The sequence below is a fragment of the Lissotriton helveticus genome, chromosome 2_2, assembly GCF_964261635.1.
Source record: "Lissotriton helveticus chromosome 2_2, aLisHel1.1, whole genome shotgun sequence".
Classification (NCBI taxonomy): domain Eukaryota; kingdom Metazoa; phylum Chordata; class Amphibia; order Caudata; family Salamandridae; genus Lissotriton; species Lissotriton helveticus.
Window position 1 is genome coordinate 278,693,096 of NC_136060.1, and position 25,540 is coordinate 278,718,635.

A 25,540-nucleotide genomic window follows, 5' to 3' on the forward strand; every position below is an offset into this window, starting at 1 on the left:
TGGTTACTGAGCCAGGATCTCATCCGTGGTTTCCATACCTAGGCACAGTATATATATAGTGGTCTCAACGTGAAGGGTGCATAAGGGCAGCGGTGCAGCTTTGCTGCTACAGCAAACCTGCAGCAAACCTGCAGATGGGTGCAAACCTGCAGATCCAGGCAGATCGTTAGACCTCTGCAAGCCAAAAGTCTGATCCATTTTCTATTTAAAGAAATCCACTTCTGTCTCTTTTTTTCTGGGCAAAGGAAAATAATTTTACAAATAAAAAAAAAGCTTAATCATGAATGGTAGCCATCTGATCCTTAAAGAGAGGGGTCAATGACACAAGCTTTGATCCTTAGCCTTCTCTTCTTTCCCATTAGCTGTAGTGTACCCCAGGCTCTGTTCTGTCATCCATTTTCTTTGACTTTTACCTCCTATCAATTAATTTCAACTTAATTCATGGTGCGGCGCTACAATTTCAGACTTATACTGGCGACATACAACTCTGCATTCAGGTCGCTGGACCAACTAATAAGCTCCAATTTAGTGAGCATTTAATTTATGTTCATGTAGTGGCAGAATACACATCAATATGTTTCTAATATTGCTACTCTAAATGTTACCTGTGAGCAACATTTTGACATTGCAGGCAGAATGGAGTTACAAGAGCATTATGTAGATTTTCATAAGGGAGTACAAGACCACAAAGAAGGCGATGTTTACCTTTTGAAGCACATTTTATAGGCAAAAGGGACCAGAAGGAACAGTTGGATAAGAACGGGTCGTTTTGTCTTAGCACTATCAGACATATACAACAAAACATCTAAAAAGGGAAGAGGGCTGCATGCAGTGTCTCAGAGGTTCAGAAAACAAGGCTGCTATTAGCCTACAGAGGACACTGGGAGGTCGCCACAAACATGGCTGTTGTGTGCTTCAAAACGACATGCAGCGCCTCTTCTAGACACTATAACAACACAATGGTTTCCTTCTCAGGGTTAGCCAGTCCAACTGTAGAGCCAAACCTACCTGGAATGAAATACTGTTCTTTTGCTATAGCAACAAGAAGAGAGAGAAAAACACAGAAAAGATGGGCCGAATGTCAGGAAGCAGAGAATGAGCTTAATTACATTAAGAAAGGAATGAAGTTAATAACAGACAATCTAGTGCACAAAATATGGAATCAAAGCAGGAGCTGGTGAAACACAAAGTAAGCATTTGGTGGCGCAGGCACCTGAAACATGAACAAAAAGAAATATTTGGACTCAACCATGAAACAGCAAAAGACTACAAAAAGAAGCCCATGGGACAGGTGGACACCATATCAAGGGTAGGCCTTTTAGGGTTGGGAACCAAGTGAGGAGAGGCACCAGATTTCAAGATGTAAACAGTTAATTTCACATTGAGGTTCTTTGGTTAACAAACAAAACAGGGATCAAGAAGTAGCCGAAAACAGTGAGGATTTTGCAGTAATTCAAACACTACTTAAAATTTTAATATTTTTGGAACAAAAGAAAGAATGTGGTTCCTTACAAAAGAGAGGGTGTGCAATATGCCACGACGCAGCACTGCCAGCTTCACTGCTGAATGTAGACCCCTTCTGTGCCAACACAACCCACAGCGAAAGCTGCAGGATCAACACCGCCCTCCCCTCAACGTTTCTCTTTAGTCAACAACAAAGCCGGGTTCAAGAGCGCCCAATAATTCAGAAGAAGCCAGCTGCCTTTGCCAGTACTTCTATAACTACTGTTTTTAGCAACAAAAGAAAAAATAGCAGCTGAACTAAGCAAATTACCTGAGCAGCGGAATTTCTTGCTTTTGATCTGGCCGATCCTTTTGTTAGCCAGTCTGCGGGGGCTGGTACAGCGGGCACCGCTGGTCTCAATGGGGTTTGTGTGAAGATAATCCGCCAACCACTTCAGATGGCAGTCACAGATAAATGGGTTCTGAGCCAAATGCCTTTCAGGGATGAATGGAAATAATTTTACACATTATTTTCAAGTGACCGGTCACTTTTTAAAGTATTAGTCTGCTCTAGAGCGGGAATGCACACAGAATGAAATTACCATTGTGACAGCACTAACTAAGCCATTTCCCCCCCGTTAGCAATCTCTCCTAGTGACCACTAAGCAGAAGTGACAGGAAAAATACATACAGTGTCTGAACAGCACGCAGCGGCGAAAATGTGCCTTTCGCAATAGTCTGAAGCTTGTTGTCATATAAGGAGAGAAGGTTGAGGTTGTGAAGATCCTGGAAAGCATCCACTCGTAAGCAGTTTAACTTGTTGGCATTCAGCAACCTGTTCCAACACAGAAAATACACAGCGGAAGGTCAGCATGACAACATCTGCAAACACCACCTGTACAACCTGCCCCTGCAATAACTTAATGCTTTACTGGCCCCTAGGCGGAGATTAGTGAGATTAAAAGGAAGCAGCTAATGTGGCTGAGAAGTGCCATGCATTGTGATATTTTATGCATTGGCTCTGCAATCACCAGGTATGGTAGCACCGGCAGCACTCCTGACATAAGTTGTATAAGTGTAATCTATTGGTCATTTCAGAATGTTAGTGTTCCACACAACACACAATGGACCTCAGTACATTAATAACAATATGCACGGACAGGTGGGACACACTGCCTGTTGCACAAAGGCCTGTGTCGATGAGCAAGAGACGTTGCTCATCTGCACGGGCGCGTGTCTCAACAAGACACATCTCATTTGCATGAAAGCAAGTTCCATGCATAATAGTTTCGCTCTCTTCTACCGCGCGGTACCTTCCACAAAGTACAGGATTTACGGAGAAGTGTGGCTCAATGATTAGAGCGGCAGACCCTGATGCAAAGGTCTGGCCCGGGACCAGGGTTCAATTCCCGCCCCGGCGGGTCTTGGGCGCAATAATTCCCTCGGACCTGATATTTCTCTCGCCTCGGTCCCTATTCTAATCATGGGTCCCACTCTGCAACTCTGGGCAATAGCTTGCTTAATCTCCACAACGGCCCCAACAGCGCTAGGATGCCTGGCTTCACCCTGGGGGTGGCCAGGAGTGGACACTTCACAGGGAGAAGCCAGGAAGGGTTCCACAGCGGTATGCGTACAAGCGCCTTGATGCCCTTGCTGTGATACGTGCGCTATACAAGTACTACATTTACATTTTTATTTTTACTACTATCGAGCACTGGGGAGGAACGGGCTAGTCAATGGGACATGGTTTGCTTCCTGTAACCCCTTTCCACCCAGGCATTAAAAAAAACTGATGGTAAACATAACTGCCAGCTTAAGAATGTTGGAAAGTTTTTGTAATTAGGCCAAGTATCTTTACTGGGCACATAACCGTTACAATTGTTGCACTTCTTTCATGCACTCTTTGTGAATGTTAAGCACATTCTCATGCTTGCTCATTTGGAGAATTCTGATACACCCTCTGTGAAGGCATGGAGCTGGAGAATCTTCAATAAAACACATCAGTTATTTATTTTTACCAGAGTGCTTTTGAATTTATTTTACAACTACTAACTCACAATTACTTCACACTTTCTCTATATAAGGATTTCAAAGATTCCTTTCCTGGAAGAGTTTTGACCTGCGGAGTAGGAACGACAAAGAATAGTCTCTCTCCAGACATTGTGTCACTAAAGAAGAAGATCAGGAGCTGAAACTTAGTAAAGGTAACATCCTCTTTCAAGTCTCAAGGACCACAACATACGGTGGGCACCATTTATTTTACTAAATAATCAAGTTGGTGACACTGCCCTTTCATGGTGCACTCTACTTCTTAGCTCGGTTAGTGATTGTTAGACCAAGGTGTGCAAAATGTTTGCTCTAACACGCCACTGATTGGTCTTGTGCATACCATACAGAGACTGTGGGGAAAAGTGGAGACCCATGAGAAGCCTCAGTAAAAAGATAGGCAAGCAGTAAAATGTGATAGACCCAGAAGTTCTTTTGGCCATTAATGTAACTTTCAGTCCGGTCTGTTAAGGGTGTAGGACCCAGCCATGCTGTTCCATTACTACACTTTTGTCTGCATTCAACAGTGAGTGCTGGTTGAGATGGTGCATGTTTTGTCAAGGCTCCTGTTTACCATCTAGTTCTGGAAGTGATCCTAATTCTTTGAAACATAAGTCTAAAAGAAAAAGATCTGTGCAAGGGCAATCCACTATGTATGTTCCCAGCGTGGAGAAGAGAGGTAACAAAACTTAAGATAAAACATGGAGGCACAAAAGAAGTAAGGTCCATAGACTTTGTGCAAGCATACAGAAGGACCTATTTATAAACTGCACTTTTCAGAATGTTTTGTAGAACGACAGTAGTACTAAAAATGCACTACAAAATACTATCCACAAAATACATGCCGAGGCCTACGCCTCCGCCTCACCTATATCTTTCAGTGTAGAAATCGCGTCCTACTGCAGAGATTCCACCCACATTGGTATACGTTCTAGTAGTAAATGTGGAGGGACAGAATAACAGGCCGGAAAATTGGGAACTTTTATGACTAAAGGGAAGGGGTTTAGTAGGAGTAAGGAGCAGTTACGCAAAGGGTGGGAATGGAATATGGAGGTACCTGCACTCACCCACAAACTGCACTTCTACACTTAGTGCTGCTAAAAAGGGCACACAATGTTGTAAATGTACTGCAGCTCAAAGCGCGAGTCCAGCACCACCCATGGACACTGACTGATACTGTAAAAAACTCCCCCAGAAAATAATGGCGGTATGGACTTGAAATAAACCCCATAGGAAATAATATTACATTAAATTAAATTATGTAAAATAGTTACAAACATAAATGTTAATTTATTGTAAATATATATCTAACAATGATATTTTTTTTATTTTAACATTTGTTAATTACTTTTTTTAATTTACAAAGGAGGGTAATATTCATTTTTATTATATTATCAAATTACTTTTCATTAATTCTATTAATCATTTGTAATAATTATTATTACATAATACAATTTTATATTTTTACTAAATATATCCAGAATATTTACATTTCAATTTAAAGTAAAAGTGTTGCATTTTAAAAAACGTTCTACATATAAATATAGAAAATATTTTACATTAATATTTAGCATAAAATAGTTGCAACCATTATTCCCAAGTTTAATAAGCTTTATATTCTTTCTCTTAAAATTAAGTCAAACACCTCAACCAACGGGATAAATGCACACCTTTGGCAATGCCCAGCCCTGATCGCATGGCCTTCTGGTTCTACCGACATATGTGCTTTAGTCTCATAATCCTAGCTCCAGGAAACAATCTACAGAGTTTAATGGAAATCCACTTCAGTGCACATGGGCCCACAAATGATGCCAGCACAGTTAGCGAATTAGATCCGAAATGGTAACATAAATATGAAGCTTCTGTAATTGTTTGTCAGCCCATGAAAACTAATGTAGACGGTCATGCTTAATTCCCACAATTCCTTGCCTGCCCTTACAACGACGGCTGAGACAATATGTGCATGCAACCATACAGGAGAAAGTTATTAAACACTTACAACAACTGCAAAGAGAAAAGGCCCTCGAACAGACTTTTTGGAAGTTCTGTAATTTTGTTTCCATAGAGAACGCTGCAGAAAAAAAGAGAAAAACAATTAACAAGACCATCATCCAAATATTAATATCAGCGTTTGTCTTATTAAGGTACCTCAAATCTAAATGTCATCCAAATGAGTCAAGGCTACACAGTGCAAGCAATCAAAGACAACTAGGAAACAAGCATTTACAATGCAATGGTATCGGCATTATTAAATGTAGAGCTATTGGCATTGCCCATGACTTTTTTTTAAATCATAAATAAATGGCATTGTCATTTACATTGCCAATAGTTTAATCGTTAAATAAATGGCATTTTCATTTACAATGCCAATAGCTTAATAGCTCGCAAATGCATGACCTATAGCATTTACGCCCACACAGAGCCACACACACAAAGCCACCCACACACAGACTACACACACAGACTACACACACACACACACAGACTACACACGCACACAGAGACTACACACGCACACACAGACTACACACGCACACACAGACTACACGCACACACAGACTACACAGCCCACACAGCTCTCACAGCCCACACAGCTCTCACAGCCCACACCACACAGCTCTCACAGCCCACACCACACAGCTCTCACAGCCCACACAGCTCTCACAGCCCACACAGCTCTCACAGCTCTCACAGCCCACACAGCTCTCACAGCCCACACAGCTCTCACAGCCCACACAGCTCTCACAGCCCACACAGCTCGGAAATCCCTAGAAAACCAGAAGTGTTTTCTCAGAAGGTACCCCTCGAAAAGAAAGAGAGTACGATATGATATAATAAGGAATGTGCAAAAAAATGAAACGGTTTGCTGAAGGCACACAAGTGATAAAATTAAGTTCTCAACGGAGCGACAACTGACAAGAGAGGGCTGCGACTCCTGGAAGAAGCCCAGCGAGCACAAATAGAATATCGCTAGGGGTATCTGATTAGTGCCATCTTTTCCGTTATCATATGAATATTTACTTTGGTTGCGGAGTCGCCGGCGTTGGCTTAGCGTGACCGCCAAGAAGTTCATTTTAGGCAGAGGTTGACAGGGCTGTGGAGCATTAAATATGTTGTACTAATCAGCTCCTTCAGAAAAATACTGTTTTACTCCGACTCATAATCAAATTAAATCATGCTGCAAGGTTTTCTCCGTTCACATTCTCCTTTGAAATTCCATCGGAGCTTATCACCCCTGGGTTCTAGCTGCTGGAAGCCTGCCTCCCTCCATTGCACCAAGCTTAGTGATATATTCTCTTAACAGTAGCATGTCCTGAAGAGTAGCAAAGGCAAGCATAAGGGGCAACCCGTGATCCATCCTTTTGAAAAGGCAAAACAGTATTCCCCCGCGAGCCCAGAGGGGCATTATACTCCCGTCTCAGACATGCCCAATGATCTTGAATTTGGAGAGAAATAAAAAATCACACCAAGTGGGGTCATAGACTAGGCGCATCGCTCACATTCGCACAGTACCTGCTACTCAGGTAAGCCACCGTTACACAGCCAGACTGTTGTACAACAACCTTCTTTCTTTTCCTTGTTCCACGCAGAGCCAAATCTGTTTATGGCGGAAGTGACGTAGACCGGGTGTAAGGACTAGAGGCGTGGAGAGGACCTAGCGAGGGAGGGACCACAACTGAGAGGACATGCCCGTCTCCCTCACTTCCGAGACTCCAATCTGTCACGGAGCTCAAAGTTTATTAGTTAGCGGTCTAGAATGTTCCAGTAAACGTGTCTGACAAAAAGGGGAGTCAAATTCATGGATAAAACATTTTTTTTAATACACCAATTACTACATAAACAAGGCGTACCACGTGCTGTGGCGTCAGAAAAAATGTCAATGGTCCTAATCCACACCGGGGCTAACAAACGGAATGGTAACTCCATCCCCGATACAAGTAGATTACGATTCAAGAAAGTAGTCTACAAAATAATTACGTAACAAGGAATGGTGGATGGGCTGGCAATGTGTCACTCTATAAGCCAGCCCAGTATGCTGATTCTATTGGCCTCAGAAGTATGAATGGCTGAATCCAGCAAGACACAGGACAGCTTGTCTCAGCTGTGTCTGGTGAAGATAACAAAGAACAGGAGTATTCAGAGAGAGAGGGGAAGGAAGAGAAATACAGTAAAGTAGAAGGAAGGGAGAGAAAGAAGGGGAGAGGGAAGGAAGAGGGGGACAAGTAGGAACGGAACGAAAAGAGATAGAGGGAGGAAATGCAAGAAGCGGGCAGAAGATGAAACATGGGAGAATGAAGAAAAGAGGTAGCTAAGGAGAGAATGAGGAAAAGGAGAAGTAGGGGCAGATGGAAGGACTGCTGGGCAGAGAAGAGAGCAGTATTAGCGAAAGCTGGGTGCCGCCTCGCCTCATATAGCGCTAGAGGTGCCAGAGGAGATAGATCCGCTCAGGGTCCCGCAGACACCCCGGAGATGAACCTCTCTGGGCCCGTCACTAGCGTTGGAGTCCCTCCCGGGGGACTCGAAATGACAATTGGGCCCCTGAGCCTCTCTGGGCTCCTCCAACAACCAAATGCTGCCTCTTCGATGGAGCTCCCTCCTGGGGACTCGAAGCAGCTATGGCCCCCAAGAGCCTCTGGGCTCGAACAGAATGCAGCCTGAGCCTCCCCCTGCCCGAGCACACTCACCGGACTCTCAGGCGGAGGCTCCTCGGTGCAGGCGGCGTCCTCCTATTCCCCCGGTCCTGCTTCTGGGACCGGGTGCTGGCAATGGCGGCGGGTGGGGCTCTCTTCCTCGGGGGAGCCCTGCGGGGGAACCAACACGCTCCCTTTCCCTCTCCAGGCGAGGGCACCGGGCGCAGGGTAGGATCCTGCTTGCTCCAGTGCTTAAACCGGCCGCGAGTCTTCGGTGGGAGGCGGGGTAGGCTCCCGCCCTCCTACTTCCGGTTGCGGTTGTCCTGCCCCGGCCTGCCTGACTTCCTGGTCGCGGGCCGGCGGCGATAAGGGAATTCTCGCCGGGTGGGCACCGGCTTCCCAAAATAAAGCGCTCTGTGCGCTATCAACATAATTAAAAAAAGTATTTAAACAAGACTCGCGCAGGGGGTCAAGACTCGCGCAGGGGGACGGGACACGCGGGGGGGGACGGGACACGCGGGGGGGGGGGGGGACAGGCGCAGGGGGTTAAAAAATACATTTTCAAAAAAAAGAAAACTTACCTGACTGCCCTTGTCCGCGTCAGAGCAGAGGAAGCGGCTCTAGTGTGGGTGGAAAGCGGCAGCATCACCTTACTCGGCGGGCACCGGCTGGGCAACAATGGCTGCCTCAAAGCTTCTGAAATTTTTCGGATTTGGGGGCGTGTTTTGCTGTCCTGAGTGACAGACGACGTCACGAGCTAAAGAACAGCAAAACTTACGCCCCCAAATCCGAAAAAGACGGGGCTTGTTTGGAGTGACTCACTTCTCTTCCAATGGCTGGCCTCTGTTTAGGAAGCCAGCCAATGGAAGCGAACGGAGCTGAGAGGCGGGTCTAAACTGCCCTACTAACTGACATTAATTCTCCGGACAGGGAAGCTGCTTCGCAGCTTATAGGTCCCGAGACCTAAAACGCACTCTCCATCTGTCCCTGGAGAATCCATTTCATTTTGTCGGGTGGCTTTCTCTCACTTTAAAAAAGAGAAATGTTACACTTCTCAAGTACTTCTGCCTTCAATTCTTTTTCTACATTTTCCAAACATTTGCACGTGAAAGTGAAATAGAATGCTGGCAGGCACAGAGGTGAGATTTTAGGTTGACTAAGCTAACTTTCACACAGTCATATGTGTTCCACCTCAGTAATACTGGGGACTTCCATATGCTGTCTGGCAGCCAATTACATCCCAGTGCTCAGTTTTCTGGATCTCTTTGCAGACTTCGGTCCTTATTTATCACTTAGTGGATGGGAGACTTCATCACAAACATTGTAGACATCCTGCCCACTCTATTACAAATGCATCATTGCCTATGACACTTTTAATACGGTCAGTCACTTGTGTGAGTACATATCCCGCTCACCAAACTCTTAATAAGGCTCACCAACTGCATTATCCACTTTCTTGTCTTTCTCTTTTTAGGTTTCGGCTACAGACTGGCAGACTGATCAATTCCAACGCTTACATACATTTAGCGTGGACTTTGGGTCAGCCCCTCGCTCATGAAAGGGAGGCTTTGTTGTCAATCTAACTTGTCTGCATTTTATTCAATGGCTTTCCAATCTATTGTTGCGTTTCTTCCACCCAGGATCAATACTATCTCACAGTGATTTGATTGGATGAGTTCTAGCCATCTAATCATGGCTTGAAGGAGGTATATAGTTTTCTTATTTTACAGTGAACACTCTCTGAAAGTGTGGGTATCTCCTCTCTCCATTTCCTGTCACTTCACTTCTCCATCTGATTTCCAGACGCCAACTCTAGTTCCAAATGGCCCCGGTTCTATTCCCTGTGGAAAATATTTAATTTTAACATTTTTCTTGAAGGCCTGTCATCTGCAAATTTTGCAAAGCTGCAAATAACATTCTAATATGACTGTCTGCAAGACAGGCATAGTGTTAGAACAGTAAATAAAAATTACCACCATGCATCACAATGCACCTGTAATGGAGCACATATGTGCAAAAGACATTATGCATGGATCCGCATTGGTGGCCATCTTAGATGGGGCTTCTTTAATTGAAAACCCTTTACAAAATTGGCAGGAGTGGGCCGGTATGCATATTTAGGCATGCACATACACGTAATTGCCAAAAAGCATAATCAAAGCAAATAGCTCGACCTTTTAGAGAAGAGACATTCTGGTTTTGCCATGATTGTTTTATACAGTTGCAAATGACAAGTGGGTCCAGTAATAGTGAATTTGCTGCTGCATAGAAAGTGAATAACATAACATAAAATACAGTAACAGAACTAATAATGTATTCAGAGTGATTTGCTAGCCTATTCCTAAATTTGACCTACAATTTAATAGCAAAGAACCGCCAGTGCAGCTGGGCATCAAAACTTTGTTGCCAGAATGTGTTCTGATATATATGCTGTCTCCTGAATATAATTACAAGAAATATCGCCTCACTTGAGTTAATAATAGAAAATCAATATCATTCCAATGGGACAATATTTTTGTAAACCATATTTAGGACAATATGTCAGACGATATATCTGTAGATGATATTGTGACATACAGGAGTGTCTTTGCAAATCTCACTTAAAACTCAGACATTTAGTACATCAAAGTAAATGTGAAGTTGACACCTTGATAACAAGCAAACGTTTACAGCAAGACTCATCGGAGACGCATGTGAACACATAACCAGCATACTTGGTATGTGTTTCTTATTAAAGATACCTGTATCAAGATGGTCGCTATACATCATGTCAAGATGTACATGTGGGCATGTATCATGACTCGTGGACATGGGTGCCTTGTGACATATGCACGCATGTATTACGATTGTTGCAAGCGCATGCATCATGAAGTGCCTGCAATTTATTTTTAAATGTACCACTCTAATATGACAAAAAAGAAGCACCTCATCAGCAAATTGCAGCTTCAGAGCCCCTCTTACCTTAATAACAACATATGCCCTGGGCAACGGGGACCTGCAAAGGCATGGGGAGGGGGGCTGCATGCCTCCTTACCTTTTTGACAAATCGGCCCTAAGGGATTGGGTCTGCCTCAGTGCGGCCGAACCCTGTGACTAGCCCCATGCTCTAGATTGGCTGCCCATGGGGGTTTGGACACAGGCCAAGGCCAGGCCCTATAGCCCACTCAGGCCATAACCAGCGGAAGGTTGCGCTTGTCAGTGGGGAATGGGTTGCCTTTACGAATGGTAATAAAACTCGAGCCCTCACCATGCACTGCTAATTACCACACACATTAAATCAGTCGTGACTTGAACTATGACATCATCAATAATATCATTGCAACATTTGCAATGACATCAATGATGACAACACTGAATGAGGGGGCTACGGGTTGTAGTAACCTCAGGGCAAGAGTTATGCTTACTAAACATAACTATAACGCGAATTTCTGGTTTTTTTAGTTTAAAATGCTGCCCATGAAATTTTCACCCAAGTATAACGTCACTTTAACCTTTGTTTTTTTTCTGTGAATATATCTATATATTTATAGATATATAATTTAAAAGTACTAATGAGACAGGAAAGGTTGGATAAGAGCGGGGTAGGAGAAAGTAAACCCCAAGAGTGGATTTGGGTGTGGGGGTGTATGATCTTGAAGAAGAGGTAATATGAGGAAGGAAGCAGCGCATGTGGAAGAGAGAACGAAAACCCATGCACTCTACTGATGTGTTGCAAGTAAAATAAAAAAAAGTCTTCTCAGCAAAGCAGCGGAAGGATACAACTCATCCAATCAGAACAATGTAAGTCCAAAATGCTCATGGGTAGGACAATCACTAGAATAGGGAGGAAAACCAACTCTGATGCACGGAAGTGAGACAAAGTTCAAGCCCTTCAATTATGCAATAGGCTGACAAAAAGCCACCTCTACGCATATTGGAAACAATAGTTCAGACCAAGAGACAGCTAAATGTATTTGCACCCACCTGTGCTGGATACAGAAAAGGTTGCCTTGGAATGCCAGCAAATACACAGAATTAAAAGTCACATTTAATAGTAAACAGCACCAATTAGTATTTTGAGCTGGAACTAGCAATGGAAATTAGAGTTAACCCCAGTATAAAGGTTGTAAACCCTGTGTACAATGCAAATAATGCATCCTGATATTGACTACACAGGAAGGAACCAACTGGAGAATTATTTCAGCAACACCATGGAGAGGTTGTGTATGATAATGGCTTGAATTTATTTAATCAACACATTGCATAGTGACTGGCACCTATTACAGTGGGCAGTATGTGTAAAGCAGAATGTGCAATAAAGGGATGGCGAATGGAATTCTCAAACTCTAGGCCTTTTCTCTCCAACCACGTTCTGCATCTGGTGACTAGCACGCAAACCTGTAAAATGAAAAGGCTTGCTTTTTAAAGTAATAATTTACTTAATCCTTTCGCCTAAACTGAAATATGGAAAGAATGTATTACTTATTAATCTTATTTTACAAATATTTACAACCACGAACCATTTTAATGTTGTAATATGGTACTAGATTTATTTCAGAATGACCAATTTCCACAGATGCAAGCGCAAAACCATCAGTTACATGTTGAGGACACACTACAAATGTCTGAAAGTGTAGTTTGATTACAGAAGCCAAATGATTTATACCTGTTGATGACATAGTATGAGTTTCCACAAGTATAGATTGATTACGGAAATCTAATGGCTTATGCAAGAAATGTGAGTTTTGTGTACAGAGACAAGGTGGCTTGAAAGTTTGACATTACAAGTTCTACGTTCCAGCACTTGGAAGTAAAGCAGATGTAGATAAATGGGTTTTATACCTGCAGCCAAACATGCCAGGGATTCCTGGAGAATGAGCATGCAAGGCACTCCCCTTTTCACTAAGGTGAGGTGCATACTTACAGCGAGTTGAGGGAACGCAGGCCTTGGAACGCATCAGGAGCCAGCTCTGAGATCTGATTGTTGCTCAAGTCGCTGAAATTAGAAATGGCGGTAAGCACAATTAATGTGATCCTGTTTCCTGAATAAAAGAAATTACTTAAATTGCACATAAATGTAACTTGACGTAATAAAGAGTTACTAGGTTGAGAAACCATGAGTTCAACACCCTTCATCTGAAGAAGCAACACAAACAACTTTTTTGTAAGAACAGATTTTATTAGAATATGATTTCGTGCATTTCCAATTATCTGAAACCACCAGTGCTGGAAACAGAAAAGGGTTATCTAGCAATCCACAAACAGTAGAGGTCGCAGGAGAAATGGAGCAGAGGCCCCAATGCATGCATTTTTACAAACTCTATCCATAAGAAACCTAAATCAATGAATAATAAAATAGTAAAGCCAGGCATATTTTTCTCCCCTGATTAATAAAGCAAGCACTTAATGTTTAAGTAGTCATTTATTCCTGCTATTAAGTTCCAAAAAGCAATTCAGCGTTGTATATTATACCAAGAGCATATTTGTGTAACTGCATAGACAGACCTACATACCTCAGTTACCTACAGAGGTATAAAGTAAAGCACTTTCATAACTCAGGTCATCTCTTTGCAACCGCATAAAGGGATGGCAGCCATTGTTTCCTCGCATGGGCTTCAGCATCTGCACAGAGGCATAGCAGTGTCATGTAGAGCTGCCTTCGACTCCAGAAACCTGCTCCCACCAAGGTCCTGAATATTTCAAAGACATTAGGAGCTAGGCTCTGGTCGGAGAAAGAGGCTCAAATCTGCCTTACACTGCCACAAACATACCGCAGACCGCTGCCCCGCATGTCACAACACACGCGGAGTGCGCACTGACACCGCTGCATGCATCCTGTTGTGGCACTCTCAACCGGGCACAGCGGAGCTGATTCACCTGGGTAAAGGCGAAACCCAGTTCTAGAATACAACAAGTGCCATAAGGAACACACCAGACTATAGTCCATTAAAAAGTGTGGCAATTAACCTGGTTTGGAAAATGTGATCTAACCCCAATGGTGGTCGTACTATACTGTCCAACTCTGGTTCAGTTCAAGGTTTATGTGTGATACACTGCAAAGTATAAGACATAACCAACCCGGAAATACGGAAGACCAACTACCTGAGGAGAGCCCTATGCTAAGGATACCAGGGCCTGCTGGGAATGCCATGCTACTGTGATGAAAGCCTACGCTGGGAGCTTTTTCTGCCACTGCCCCCTGAATATTAAATAATACTGTCATTCATCCAGAAAAAACATAATGGTGTCCACTTCTGATTAGTGGAACAGATGGAAAAACAGTCACGAACTAAGTGCTCCTTCTTCTAATCATACATCTAATGACAAGAAACAGAAAAAGGGGGAAAAAACACCATACAGCCCACTCACATTCTTCGCAATTTCTTGTATGGTGAGAAGGCGCCAGGAGGGATGACCTTGATTGAATTTTGCTCTAACCGCCTGCAAAAGAAAAGTTTTTATAGTAATGAATAACACGCATTAGCAAAGTCAACTGAGTTTCTCTTTCAGCCCTGGCTAAATAACAAAAAAAGGATTGCTTTCTCTATTAGTAATTTTAATATATGATGACGCTGTATGCTTTTGAGTTGTTAAACAGTATATTATGCATTGCAGTTCAAAGCACTCCATAAGTTGCAGAATGATACCTCAAACAGGCAATAACATTTGGAGAGAGAGAAATACTCCTCTAGGCCAAGCCAAAGCCCACTCTATGTATATTGAAAAGAAGAGGCATCAAAAGGTCCTGCAGACACCTGCAATCTCAAACCAGACCTTTCAAAGCGAATAGAAAACTCTACAATGTAGCACCTAAATGGCTCAATTTACTGTACGTTATTTGCATCAGGGTTATCTTTCAAGCAATGCGTTTTTTGCTGTTGAACTAGTTAGGAAGGACTGTTGGAAAGAATGCGGAAGAAAACTGCGAGGGCAACAGACTCAATTCAGTAGCAATGTACAGCATTACAGGCAAAATATCAAGGTATGAACCCCACTAGCCAGCTCGCTCTGCAGATACAGGTTTGCTTATGCTGGGAACATCGAACATTATATTATATTCTAATAGCATTTATGTAGCGTTTTACTACCCCTTCCAAGGTCAAAAGCACTGTAAAGTGCCTTTAGTCGACTCATATACCCTACAAAAGGAGGGCAAGTGAAGAATCCGATAATGCACAAAGCGAGGAGCATAACACCAACTCTTAGGTGCCCACTTTGTTCAGAAAGACAGTATATTGAATTTCTGCTTGCAGGCCCAGTTATCACCCGATCATCGGCTTTATCGACACAGAATCATATTCATTTCAAAGAGTACAAATTCAAGCCCAACATTCCGTTCAAAATCTAAATAGATGCATCCCAGGATCACAGAAAGCAGATGAAAAACAACACATTAGAAACATCTGCAAGCCTCAATTGAAACGCAAAAGAATTAAAAGAGTCTTCATCCCCAGAAATGTAAAAATCAAAGTAACACTTCTTTACTGTGCCAATTGGGTAAAGTAATTATTTTTATACCCAGGCAGAGAGGATACCCACACCTTCAGGATGAACACTCTTACACTGGAAGTAAGTGTTCATTATTAGGCACAGTTGGTAGGTATTCCAAGAGAGATTAGATGAGGGTGAGAGATACTCAAAACTGCCTCTTGTAAAATGATACGGCATCCCCAGTCCCAAACACTAAGAGGTGCCTTTTGACCATTATGTTACACCTTATAGTATCAAGTGACTTTAAGTACAAGGGCAAAATCACTTTTCTAAATCGGAAAACTGTGGTTTTGCAGTCGCTAATGATTTTACTCACACTGGTTTCCATATTGAGTACATTTGTGGGTCATGAGCTCGCAAGCCAATGTTGGTGAGCATGCAGATACTATTTTCAAAGCTCTTTTCAGCCTAGAAATTGTTAGATTTACTCCTGTTAAAGGTAGGGTTAAATCCATTTATAGGTGAAGGGGAAAGGAATACCCAACATAATGGTGCTGGTTTACAGGAATGAGCATCCCTCCAAGAAAGATTAGAAAAGTTAGCAAGTGCACTTGAATGTGCTTGTTTTACCTCCATGCCACTCCTTCTCAGGCTGATACCTGGTGAGCTGTGTCTGGCATAGGCTTCCATGTCTGACCTGAAGAGTTTTGAGATAATGTGAAATTCATTAATCTACACTCACAAAAGGTGAGTGCTATTTACTCGATGCAATTTACTAATTTCTTTTAGAGTGGGATCCGATGAATCCCTACATCTTTTGGCGGCCATAAAGGCACATTATGCTCAACTGAATAGCAATCTTCAAAACAAGTTTCAGCCCAGAACCCATGCCTATGCAGTTTTAAAGGAAGCATTAAACTTCTTTTTTAATCTTGCGGATGAGGAAGTGAAAATAAACCTTTATTAACCCACTATAAACCCAATACTGCTGAAAATCTAGTGACAATGGTCTATTACTTCTCGGTGGCCACTAGGATTATTCGCAGTTTAGTGCAGGTATGCTGGCATAAAGGCGGCGATACTAGTGCTCAAAGTGGCAATAAATCGATCCCTCAAGGATCTATTCTATCTCCCTTATTACTCAATTTCTAAATGATCTGTTTAGCCAACCTGAACTGGTCCTTTAGTTCTGGCATAGCTTTCTTTACATGCTTGTCAAACTTCAGACCAATTTCATTGCTTCCCATTCTATCAAAGATCCTGGAAAGGCATATTAACACACAACTAACCCATCTTGTGGAGAGCTCGGGATTTTTACATCTGTCCCAGTCAGGCTTTAGAGCGCATCATTCGACCAAAACCACACTCCTAGGAGTTACCGAGAGTCTGCGACACAGTGTCGATCGCGGAGAGACATCCGCTCTTATTCTTCTTGATCTGAGCGCGGCGTTCGACACTGTCTTATTCCATCCTCCTTGCGACTCTTCGGTCCCTGGGTGTGGAGGGTGCTGCTCTAGCCTGGCTAGCCTCTTTTTCAAGAGACCGCACTTTTCAGGTTTTTTCTGCTTCTGCTTCCTCTATAATTTGTCCATCGGCGTACGGCGTTCCCCAAGGGTCTATACTCAGTCCTTTATTATTTATTATTTATGTAAGACCCCTGGCCACTATCGTGGAGGAAACCGGTCTCACTTTATACTCCTACGCCGACGATACACAAATCATTTTTTCTCTCTACAATAAAGAGTGCAACGATACCTCTGCTTTGAAAGAAGGTCTGACTCGAGTCTCTGAGTGGATGAAGAGCAATTTCTTGAAACTTAACGGTGACAAGACTGATGTTGTGATACAAGGCAAGGGTAAGGATCTCTGGGGCCCCCACCATTGGCCCAAGGATATGGGACCTACCCCTCAGCCTGCAACAGTAGTACGCAATCTCGGGTTCCTCATCGATGAGAATCTCACAATGAGACAGCAGGCTGTGAAGGTGGCCTCTATTTGTTTCGCCACCTTGAGATGGCTTCAAAAAATCCTGTGGATGTTGCCCCCCTCCACACAAAGAACGGTAGTCCAGGCGTTGGTTGTTTCCCGCCTGGACTGTGGCGACGTTCTTTATCTTGGAGCCGACCTGACAACCTTAAAAAACTCCAGGTTGTTCAGAATGCAGCTGCTCGGCTACTCCGCAACGTTCCCAGGAGAACATCTGCCTCTCTAGCACTTCGTGACCTTCACTGGCTCAAAATCCCGAATAGAATTAAATTCAAAGCCCTTTGTCACGTTTTTAAAATCAAACAAGGCTCAGCTCCTAAATACCTTCAGGGCCTTATCCAGGCCTATAAGCCAAGTCGAACCCTGAGATCCTCAGGGAATGGTGATTTTTCCGTTCCAAGATTTAGGCTAGCAAAAATGGGAGGCCGTTCTTTTGCCCATCTGGGTCCTAAATTTTGGAATACTCTTCCTGTGACCCTAAAGGCAGAAAACAATCTTTTTCGTTTCCGCAAGGGACTTAAAACTTGGCTCTTTCAGCAGTAATCAGAAGCTTCCTTTCAGCAAAATCGGCATGCAAGTTCTTCTTCTTTAGCCTGTCCCTGAGCGCCGGGAAACCCACTGCGGGTAGCTGTGCGCTTTATAAGTTTAAATAAATAAATAAATGCTGACAACACTCAGGCTGTGTTGACGAAACAGCAGATATATACGAGACAGAATCTGCATTCTGCAATTGTCTATCAGACATGAAGGATGGATGAGTGCTCATCATCTCATACTGAATGGGGACAAGATGGAAATATTTTATTCAGCTCTCATCCCTCGACATTCTACAACCTCAGTTTCTGGCAACCACCTTCCTTTAGTCTGAAGTCAGTATGGCTCACCTGTGTAAAATATTTGGGCACAAAAATATACTCAGCTTTCTTTCCGGTGGACCAAGTCAATGCAGTGAGAGAGGGCTGCCATTTTCAATGATGTTCTTTGATGCATAATTTATATCTGTTTGCATTATGTCCAAGGTGCAGATTACCAATGCCTTTGTTTAATTGTCTTCATCACTGTATTTCGATCTACCTTAGTTTCCCAGAGTACTTAGTTCATAAGGTTTAACTCATTCAAAATAATATGGCTAGATTGGTACTTATAAAGAAGATGTGAGACCATATAACTCCACTGCCGGCCTTTTTACATCGGTTGCCTGTTAAAGCTTGCATCCTCTTTAAATATATGTGTCTAGTGCACAAAAAATATCCTCTTTATCTGCCTCTGTTTTCAGGTTTTGGCTTAGTCTTCATCCGACTGTGAGATCATTAAGGTCGCAGAACAAACTCCTCCTTGCGGTTCCTAAACACTGCCACCAAAATTCCGGGGTTATGCTTTTTCTATTTCAGGAGCTAAGGAGCAAAATTCTTTGCCCTTAAATTTTAGACAAATTGCAGACCTTTAGTTTAGGAAGGTGTGGAATACATGACATGGTTGTTGAGATGTCATTTCTAGCTGGTCGTTCATGGTTTCTTCTTGGTTGTAATTTATTTGGTGGTCTGAGCTAGTTTCTTAGCGCTATGATATCCCTTTGTAACTAGCACCAATATAGCCCTTGTGGTGAATACAGTGCTTTACAAAACACCTAAGATGAACTAAATAAATAAGGCCACTAAGAAATTGTTAAATCACTACTACATTTGTACTAACCACCTTGACTAAAAGTGATCCTACCCCAAGAAACCTTCAGTTGATGATGAGCAACGGGCTGATTCCCACACTCCACTTCCACCAACAAGGATCGTGGATTTCCTGCAAAAAGTGCTTACCCTACAGGACACGGGCAGTGCAATAAGAAATGTTTGCAAAATAACCTTATCTTGAAAGCTAAACACGAATGCGACTACTACAATCTAGCTCAAAATCTAAGCTTTATGAACTTATCCAAGCAAATAATGAATGTTGCTCTTTTTTAAAAAGACATACATATAAGCAAATACATATCTGCATTCATTTGCTTTTATTTAATACGTGCAACATATGGCTGAAAACAAGGAGCAGGCCAATTGGGAAGAGGGAGAGAGGCAATATTGGGGTTGTAGGACAACAGCAAGTGAGAAACTACTTACAGGAAGAAGACGATTTAAAAAAAGGTTAAGGGGCATATGAGGCATCCAGAGAAAGTCTCTGTTTATGTTGCACTGTAGATCTAAAGCTCTTTAGAGTCAGAGTGTTTTTGCTTGAGGGAGGGAGATCATCCCATAATTCTGTATCTGCTGGGTTAGGGCGTTTCACACCAAGACGTTTCTTTAACATTTAGTGGAACTGGGCTTAATGTTTTTATTGGTGCGAAACTATCTTTCAGTCAATACAAATAGGTTAATTGTTTAGGGCTTTCTTGTATGCTGACTTCCTGGAGGCCCAGAGGTTGCTTAAGATAATTTGTTGTTTATTGGATATCCAACATAGTTTCTAATAATACCAATTGACAAAATGATAAGACAAACATATTTGCCAGGAATCGTTCCCCTTACAACCAGTAAAGTGAAATCACTTATATTCACCACAGTTGATATGAGACTGGCTAACATGTATGGCTTTAGAATAGCTTGAAATGTGCAGTATAGGTTCAAAAGTACAGAAACCAGACTACTGTGGTTGATAAGGACTGCCAGGTTCTTGTTGACTAATTTAACTGGTTACACTATCGTTTCTATTTACATAATGAGCTCTCTGTCTACCAAAATTTGCAAAAAATAAACACAGGGGGCTGTAGTAAATTGAGAGAAATTGACCAATTAGACCAACATTCACCATTTCGTTTAAAGAATGATTATAAACATTTTGATTTGAATAAGACAAAGGCAAGGACAGCGTAAGATTCTGAGCCTCAAATGGACACCCCCCTGCCTACCCCCCCCCCCCCCCGACCGTAATCCTGATTTGGGTGCAAATGAGAGTATGCACCTGAATCTGTAATACAACTCAGAAGAAAATGTTATTGTTTTTCCGGGTAAATATGTGAAGTGAAACATCCCTTTATGTGAGTTTCCCAAAAAAGCAGCGTTGTCTCATCATTCCCCATTGCAACAGGCAGGACTCGGATTGGAGGTGACACAGTATTGGAAAAATACCATAACCCAGGCTGTATTACTGCCCTTCAATACTGACGCACTCAGAAGGAGGCATGAAGAGGGTAAAGCTACATTGTGTGTTTTACATAATTATCTGCCTTGCCGGTGAGGGGACAAAATACACAAGAGATAGGTTGATTTAAAGTCACATTAATTAAGTAGCCGACGCTAATGCAGTCTCCCAATGTTTTGCACAACGCATGGCTGGCCTCCTCTTTTGGGTGTGTCTGAAGTACTAACCGTTCACAATGGTTGGAAAACGTATACATGTTAATAAACTTTGATTGCCAGCATGGAAAATTCTGCCCACCATCACTGCCTAAAACTTAAGACAAAGAAGCTCAAGAAAAAGTCATGTCTGTAACGTTGCATTCAGTGTCTGTTGTTTGTCTCTTGTGGGGCCGAAGCAGTACAACTTTCAAAGGACGACATTTTGTAATCCTGAACTGGAAACAAAACACATAAAACTGTGATAAGGCGCAGAAGTGATTGGCTTAAATGTTGTAACTTCCTGCAGACAAAAGCTCCTGGCGGGAAATGTCTCGGGGATTCTAGGAGCGCGGAGGCGCGCCGATCTTGTGATGTGCTGCCTGGAACACATTGCCCAGATGCGAATACTCTCACGTGCTAATAAAACTGAACGCTCCTCCTGCACTGGTCCCATCTGCTATTAAAGTTAATGGGGGAAAGGCAGCTGTTAAAAGGACTGACCATATATTTTAGTTCAGCAGTTCATCACGGCTCCTGAATCAGCATCTCCATCACTGGTGGCATCGAAGAACCTTTTGGTCGAGGGGAAAGCATCGTTGCTGGAAGTAGGGGTGCTGTGGCACACCGGAAATAAACATACTGGAGTTCAGGAGAACACGTAATAAAGATGCCTTTCAATTTTGCCTTTATCTGGTCATCTCTCTGCGCTTTCAAAGACAGTGGCCCAATGCCAAGCTGCCGTTTATTCCTTTCACATGGAAATTGGGGTTTCATTTTCATATTCTGACTAATTGTGAAAAGTGAACTGTGCAAAGATCTTGCTGCGATACAGACGGTGTGAAAGGAAAGGCTGTAGGATGTTATGTTCAAATTATAATTATGCACTGAAACCCGATTTCCCCACACTGTCGTTTTATCAGTAAAACTGCAGTTCTGTGAACATTCCGTGGCTATTTCAATTGTGCTGTTTGTAAATGACAGTGCACTACCACACTATGCTTGATTATTATATTTGTGACAGTGTGCTCCATGTGCACCACTAGTTACAAACCACATCTATACCACTAGGGCCAGCTTTAGTGGCGTCTGGTGCAACAGTCTTTTTTGACACCCCTCAATGACCTCCTTCTCCATTAATTCCCTCACCACTGCCCTCCAACAGTGCCCCTCATCTCTCCAAAGTCTCTCACTGACATGCATTTCATTTTTTAATAGCACTACTCATCGTTTACTCACACTCAGCGCTGTGATCTGTATGGTAAACATTCTTTACAGCAGGCACATTAACCCTATACGCCACTTTATGTTGTTAGGACAAAACTCCAATCTCTCACCAACAGGAACATTTATCACCAAGTTATGTTGACATCTTTATTGTTGAAAACTGCTGAACATACAAGAAACTCTGCAGCTTGTGCTATTAACCCATAAGTTATTTTTAAACACAGCCCACCCCCACCCTAAATCAGGCCCTGTACACCACACTCCTGTGGAATGGGCGTGTCTCATTTGCTACACTTGTTCTCTGTATGATGCTTGGATTTTTCGTAATCACTATGACTTGGGTGCTGTGACACTGATGGCAGCGCCCTCACTCTGAAAATTGTTACAGCCCCCCTAGGGTAAACTGCAATGATCTATGCGACAGGCAGCCATTGGGCTAGCTGAGTGACCACTTGTTCCATCTAAAACTGGTGAGGGGTGTTTTTGCCTTTTAGCGGTGAGTCTAGATTACTCAGCAAAGAAATAGTTTTGGACTCCAAAAAGAAAAAAGTGATAAGACCCATTCAGAAAACTACATCAGGTCTATCAATAAGGTGCCAAATTGCCATTGACTCAGGGCTATGGGGAATCTGTAATATTTGAGGAATTTGCGATACAAAGAAATGTAATCTTTTTTATATGAACCTATCCCCTTAAAAATACTACCTGTGATTGAATCTGTATTTAGTGGGTGCATGTGCTTATGCTTTTATTTAATGTTTGAAACTTATAATAACAATAGGTAGGGGTGGTTTGAAATGGGGCTTGCTCGACTGTGCTATCGGAATCCCTTTGCCTGACCGATTTGTTCTCCTTTACTCACATTGAAAAGCCCCCCCTCCACCCCACAAGGCTAACCAGAAACTTGTCCTTCACAACCCTCCCAAGTGGGCACTCACGGATACAGCCTGACCAGGCAGTGCAAGTAGGCACACTGCCAGGCAGGTTCCAAAGTATCTATTGCCAGAGTTAAACTAAACACACAGGGAGCTGTTCTGGCCATCAATAAGAGGCCACAACCAAAGAATGCTCCGAGCTGAAACTAAAGCAATCCCAGTATAATGTTCATAAAAACATTAGCACCCTCATTAAACACAGGAACGCCACCTCGCTTTAATAAAGGAAAATACCAGAGTTTGCATTGAGCTGAGCAAAGGAGTCTGGGTGTTGCTCTGTGTTGCATCAAATATTGTCTGCCGCACTTGGGCAGCTCCACAACTCAATTCAGACAATAGATTAGAACCAAAGACCTCACAATACAGTCTGGCTTCATGATAGTTCTTACGCGTGAAATGGCAGATGCTGTGATACTGGGAAGCAGGCACTAGAAAGTATGCTTCTTTGTTTAGAACAATGCACAGGTGGAGCTGAAACACCCCCCACACCCCCTCACATTATATACACACATGCTGAGAGTGCAGGCAGGAGCCTGTGAATGTGTGAAGAGCTCTGAGCGACGGTGGAGGGGGGAGGACACCACTCCTCATGGAAACCCCATTTTATAGGGCCCAATGTGCCAGAAGGCTCCATCTATCCACTCTTAGGCGCATTTCCACCTCCCAGGAGCTGCAGCAGTTTCTGCGCCTCTGCCAGCCAGCATGTGGAGCCTGAAGACAGCAAGAACCCTTTCCCAATGAGAAACACATTGTGGGCTAAGCGGTCAGCCCTGCCAGAGTTTTAACGAGAGTGCAGGGAGACTGTGTAACTGCTCAGAACGACAGGAAGCTCCACTAACTTCCAGATGGGGGGAGTTTCCCCGGGCTTTAAACAGTGCCACCTGCAGATGGAAAGTCAAAGTCACTTGCCTTGCAGATACGACTGGAATCCCAATGAGTTTATCACTCAGCGATTCATAATCAGTCACTATGAATTTTAGGCCTTTGGCAGCATCCCATGCGAGCATTCTGAAACCTTATTAACAAAAGAAACCAGACTATCAACTGCTGCGCATAAAATCTTCAAAGCAAGTGCATGTCAAATCTGCCAAATATTGCTCTTTCAACCCCGAGCCCAGCATGTGCATCATGTAAATGACAACCTTTGACTAAACAACACTGCCTAATGGTAGGAACCTGGCAGCACCCGACAACACACTGTCAATGCTACTCAACATGGACTTGCGCAGGTAATTTCCTTGATTTTTTTCAAGGGTTAAGGCAGCTATGCCTGTGGGTCTCTAACTACCCTTCACCCAACACTTCCAAGCTTTTATTTTTCATGACTGAAGATGCCTTTATTAAAAACGCACTTTGGATTGCCAAGTTATGGAGCTAACTCAACTCTGACTGACTGACACCGGGTTTCAAGATTCATAACCCCAGATCCCTCCCGAAAAGCAACCATTCCAAGTTATTTCATGCTTAAATGTGGCTCAGTTGTTTGTGCAGCACAGTGGGTGAGAAATCTGACTGTAAAGGCACGTCTCTCCCCTCCTTGCTAGGATGGATGCAGTGCTAGCTTCTCTGTGGCTCTAACCTCACACCTGGACTCTTGAGGCTAGCCACTATGGGTCTCTCACCTTTCACGGTATATGTGGAGCCCCAACTTTACTGCACTCTACACAGCACTTTTATGTGCACTTTAGGCTTCCAGCTACAACGCTAACCTGGTGCATAAATATACCTTTCAGTTGCATGCAAGCCAAGGTGCTGCTCCTGACTTCATGGAATGGAGCGAGGGCTTGGAAAGCTACTGTTCATGGTAATAATCAGTGGCATTCTTGCATTCAAGTGGGATTGCCCCAGATCTTAATGGAGCAGTCCCTAATTGTGTTTGAGCAGATTTATACTACGGAAGAAAACACAAACCGGAAGCATTCACACACTCGCGCAGTCTCCAGAAGATGTCCTGACCAAACCGGATGCATGCACACACTCGTGCAGTCTTTGGAAGATGTCCTGACCAAACCGGATGCATGCACACACTCAGGCAGTCTCCGAAAGATGTCCTGGCCAGACCGGATGCATGCACACACTCACGCAGTCTCCGAAAGATGTCCTGGCCAAACCGGATGCATGCACACACTCAGGCAGTCTCCGAAAGATGTCCTGGCCAGACCGGATGCATGCACACACTCACGCAGTCTCCGAAAGATGTCCTGGCCAAACCGGATGCATGCACACACTCATGCAGTCTCCGGAAGATGCCCTGACCAAACCGGAAGCATGCACACACTCATGCAGTCTCCAGAAGATGTCCTGACCAAACCGGAAGCATGCACACACTCATGCAGTCTTTGGAAGATGTCCTGACCAAACCGAAAGCATGCACACACTCACACAGTCTCCAGAAGATGTCCTGGCCAAACCGGATGCATGCACACACTCACACAGTCTCCAGAAGATGTCCTGGCCAAACCGGATGCATGCACACACTCACGCAGTCTCCAGAAGATGTCCTGATCAAGCACTACCAACAATATTAGGGGCAGTTGGT

The 25,540-nt window shown here is 43.3% G+C and overlaps 1 protein-coding gene across 4 annotated transcripts in view; it reads right to left on the minus strand.

Annotated features, from left to right (window-relative positions):
* Positions 1 to 25,540, minus strand: part of SLIT2 (slit guidance ligand 2) — a 739,121-nt gene that overhangs the window by 226,520 nt on the left and 487,061 nt on the right. For 2 of the 4 annotated variants that reach the window (XM_078678411.1, XM_078678409.1), the window contains exons 10-15: positions 14,469 to 14,540; positions 13,024 to 13,095; positions 5,489 to 5,560; positions 2,135 to 2,278; positions 1,775 to 1,938; positions 1,009 to 1,032 (exon numbers count right to left, since the gene is read on the minus strand). In XM_078678411.1, coding sequence (XP_078534537.1) covers positions 1,009 to 1,032; positions 1,775 to 1,938; positions 2,135 to 2,278; positions 5,489 to 5,560; positions 13,024 to 13,095; positions 14,469 to 14,540 — 548 coding nt within the window. The remainder of the gene's footprint in view (positions 1 to 1,008; positions 1,033 to 1,774; positions 1,939 to 2,134; positions 2,279 to 5,488; positions 5,561 to 13,023; positions 13,096 to 14,468; positions 14,541 to 25,540) is intronic. The other 2 variants (XM_078678412.1, XM_078678410.1) reach the window with 1 other exon arrangement.